Raw genomic sequence first — 4,219 nt, 5'->3', positions numbered from 1 at the left:
GGATCATTTGCATGCTACAATGATGTGAAAGTGTTTTCATGTGGGGGCGGGGGGGGGGGGGGGGGGTGAACGAACAGAATAATAAAACCATAAAAAAGACAAACAATTTTTACTTAATTAGAAAATGTACAGGTGCAATGTATTCCAATCGCTAAAAAAATAGAATGCTTCAATAAATACCCTGACATAATCGGTGAAAAAAATGCTACATTATTCGAATTTCGATGACAAGAATGTTCAAATGTATTTGTAAGTATGTTACACATACTTGTAGGCTAAATAGTGAAACTGGATTTCTCACATAATGCCCCCAGTTAGCAACTTGCGTATGCTACGGGTTAGCATCAAGGCACTTGTGCATGCTACAAGGTAGCAACGTGTGGGGAAAAAAGTTGAGCGGACATTATAATACAACCATAAAAACGACAAATAAAACATTTTAACTTAGTTTTTAAATGCACGATTGCAATGTTGTGCAAATGCTTAAAAAAAATTGAATGCTTGGGTCAATACCATGTGACATATTGGGAAAAAAAAACGCCACATTTTTAGCATTTAGATGACAAGTACGTTCAAACGTATTGGGAGGCACATTCAACGTATGCTCTGAGGGAGCATTATTAGGGGAAAAAAAACGTTAGACATAATAATTCCATCAAAAAGACAAACAGTTCTTACTAACTTAAATTTGAAACGTATAAGTATAACACAGTCCACATTTTTAAGGCAATACCTCGTGGCACAATGGGTAAAAAAAACAAAAATGCTACATTTTTAGCATTTAGATCAGCACAATTCAAATGTATTTGCAAATACGCATTTAACTTATTAAATTATTAAACTTTCTCTACTCTTGTATTTTAATGTTGTTCAAAATGGTAAATCATTGATTTTTCCTTCTTTCCTTTTGGTGGTACTTGGCCCACTGAGTTATCTCCGCTCATTAGATAGCTGCTAGCCTAACCTTCAATCTTGTCATCTACTTATCTGTTGAGTTACACAAAAACAACAAAACTAAGTCATAAACATCAGCGCCACTGGGTTTTTATAGCACTTGGAAGCACTGAACTAATAAACCTGCTCCGACGGAAAAGTAGAATTTGTGTCCCCGAATACGTACCTCAGCTGATGTTTTGACCATTAATTCTCTAACTGTGAATCATGTGCCACCCATTTCCGTTTGACTCAACTTATGAGGTTATTTCTGCCTCCAGTGTTGCTGCGGTGCTGCGCGCAACGTACTTCTGCGGGAGTCAACAGTCACACATGAATCAGTGATACGGTAAATCGCCTCTGGATACATGTGGGTGGTAAAGCCAGTGGCACTTATGTCCCTGGCTGCTGTGTACGCCATCAGATATTGGGTCCTTTGCTGTAATGTTCCCTTTGGTTGTAAGTCTGATAACACAGAGATAAGTCACATATCCCCGGTGTCCCAGGATTACCCCTTTTACCGGGATCTCCAGGGGGTCCTGGTTTCCCAGGAATTCCCTGGTTGCCCGGCTGGCCGATTCCATCGAAGCCGCGAGGACCTCGGGCTCCTGTAGTTACGGGGAAGAGGTGGAATCAAAAAAAAGAATATAAACGGACGACGACTGCGTTTTATGCATAATTGATGGAGGAAATTTCTTATGCGAAAACTCAAATGCATAGTATCACCAACGAACGTTAAGTACAGTGGGCCCCCGTGTTACGACATTAATCCATTCCGCGGTTTAGAACCCCAGGTAAAAACATCAAAATTGCACATATTAAAAAAATTGGTACCAAATTAGTATAGTAAGTACAACGTATACATAATATACATGTATACAATCAGAAAACATCATAAATAAAAATTATAGGAAGGATTTTTTTTACCTTTGAGTGGCACTTGTTATGCCCATATTCCCTAATAAGGGTTATCTTCAGCATCGTTTCCAAATAAATCATCTGACTTCTCTCTTTAACATTACTAGCAATCCTGGACTACCCCTTTCAACTTTGAATTAAGCACTAAAATGCACTATAAATACGCTTTTGGAACCACTCACAATTGAACAAAGCTTTACCGTTCCGCCATTTTGAAACGAGTGATCCCGACAAATAGCAGACCAGCATCCCCGTGAGGAGACGCGGACCAATAGCAGACCAGCATTGTAATGACGCGTTGCACGGAAGCAGTTAGAAGGAAATAGTAAATAAGTGCAGTTACCTAAAAACGCCAGCAGATGGAGGCAAAACAACACAAATACAGCCAAGCCCCTAGGGTCATGACAGTTGTTTTGGTCGCATAACCCCGAAAATGTCAGAGGCGATGAAAAAAACTCAGTATTCCAGGTCGCAACATGAAAATAGCGTATATCAGGGACGTTGTAACATGGGGGTCCACTGTACTCACATAAAGCATCTACCCACATATTTGCTAAAAACGGCACGTCCTTGATGCATTTCCATTAAAAGTGCACTCGTATTGGTGGCAGTTCAGACGTCGGGAAACTGATTAGTTGCCGAAATGTTTGAAACTCAGGAAAATAAGAAGCTAAATGATTCTCATTTTACATACCCAACTGTCCAGGTGGTCCTGGGCGCCCCGGGTGAGCATCACCTTTGCTGCCCTTGAACCCTCTTGGTCCTGTATCACCTGGGGATGTAAAAAATACAGCTGTATATCACAACAATAAAAGTTCTTTGAAAGATACCACTCCCGTCTACTTAACTCTTTCAGTATCAAGCATTATTGGAAAAGGGTGAATCGTTTTAGTACGCTTTCGCGCGAAAAAAAACTGTTTTCTCACAAAACGCCTGTCATCTTAACGAGGCCTAGTGGTATGGAAAATTGCTCGTTTTATAGCCCCATGGGAATAATAAATAAAATAAAAACAAACACACTTGAGACATGTCACTTTTTAAGCTCCGTATGAATTTTTCATGCTCTCTCTAATTTACGTAGATTTTCTCTGGATACTCCAGCTCCCCTTTAAACCCCCAAAACACCCATGTTAGGGTAATTGAGGATTAAATTGTCCAATGGTCCGAATGTGAGTGGAAAAGAAGCCAAAGAGGCTAACACAATGCATCCTGTATTATCATACGGTGAACAAAATTGATCCATCCATTTTCCATGCCATGTAAGCTTCACAGATTCACCATTCAGACCAGTGCCATTTTCCCCATTTTTAACAATTGAAAGAATTCTAGCACCTATAAGAAATATTCAAATTTCAGGGTGAGAACTGTTAGTTTTTTTCTCCTTAGCATTTTTTTTCCAGCAGCAAACCTCCCATGATCTACCGTACTTTTATTTATTTAGAAAACTATCACCCAAAAACACATAAGGTTTATTTCCAATAGATTAATAATCAACATAGTGAGATCAACTACTATAATTGTTTTATTGCATAACTTATTGAGAATAAATGTGCAGGTATAAATAATGCCACAATCAGTGTCAAACATTGATATCAGAATAAAATACTGTACTATAGTATGGACATTTTCCTAATTCTTCCCAGTTTGTATCAAGATTATTTTATATTCTACTGGTCATCGTGTGTTGTTTTTCAGAATGGTGTACTTTCTTTTAATCGTCACAGTCACGAAGATTAACACTTTTTTTTTTTTTTTAACGACTATCTTCCCTTAAACTAACAAGGTGAAATCACACTCAACAGTAAGACGTTATAGTTCGACATCTTCCCCAGATGATTAGCCACTTGAAGGGGTGATAAATCAAAAGCGGCCCATTAAGTCGGTTTTGCACGCGGTATTTATTTTATTTTGCTCCGCTGACTTTTACTGGTGTTCACTTGTTTTAATAAGCTTGTTTTACGGGGTACATTGAGCATCAACACATTCAATTTGTTAGCTGTTGGCACTCTTTTGATTTTAATCGTAGCTGAAAGCTGCTGTAAATTTTCCCGCGCTGTTGTTTTCGTAAGGAGATGTAATCATTTATTGCTCTGTGTCCGTTGTAAAGAAAAGACGAAACAGTAGACCAAGGACCCAGAAGTATTTGCGTTGACCTGCGCTTAGAATGAATCTCCTAATATTGTATGGGAGTGCTAAAAAGAGTGCTTACCTTTGAGACCCGGAGGACCCTGCGATCCGGGATTCCCCGGGTAACCAGCAGAACCAGTCCTGCCAGGATAACCTGGGATTCCCATTGAGCCTTTTGGTCCTGGGGCACCTGGCTCACCAGGGGGTCCTTTCACAGTATGGCAGGATTCACAATTTCCTG

The 4,219-nt window shown here is 39.4% G+C and overlaps 1 protein-coding gene across 2 annotated transcripts in view; it reads right to left on the bottom strand.

Moving 5' to 3' along the window:
• Window positions 1–1,252: 1,252 nt before the first annotated feature.
• The window catches only part of LOC148407905 (uncharacterized), a 46,539-nt gene continuing 43,572 nt past the window's right edge, over window positions 1,253–4,219 (bottom strand). For both annotated transcript variants that reach the window (XM_088402039.1, XM_088402040.1), the window contains exons 27-29: window positions 4,061–4,219; window positions 2,546–2,623; window positions 1,253–1,541 (exon numbers count right to left, since the gene is read on the bottom strand). The exon at window positions 4,061–4,219 is cut by the window's right edge and continues 36 nt beyond it. In XM_088402039.1, coding sequence (XP_088258165.1) covers window positions 1,354–1,541; window positions 2,546–2,623; window positions 4,061–4,219 — 425 coding nt within the window. In that variant the 3' untranslated portion in view covers window positions 1,253–1,353. The remainder of the gene's footprint in view (window positions 1,542–2,545; window positions 2,624–4,060) is intronic.

The sequence above is a fragment of the Hippichthys cyanospilos genome, chromosome 19 (assembly GCF_059441005.1).
Source record: "Hippichthys cyanospilos isolate Australia breed blue-spotted pipefish chromosome 19, RoL_Hcya_1.0, whole genome shotgun sequence".
Classification (NCBI taxonomy): Eukaryota; Metazoa; Chordata; class Actinopteri; order Syngnathiformes; family Syngnathidae; genus Hippichthys; species Hippichthys cyanospilos.
Note: the sequence above shows the minus strand (reverse complement) of the source record. Positions and strands in the feature narration are given on the sequence as shown.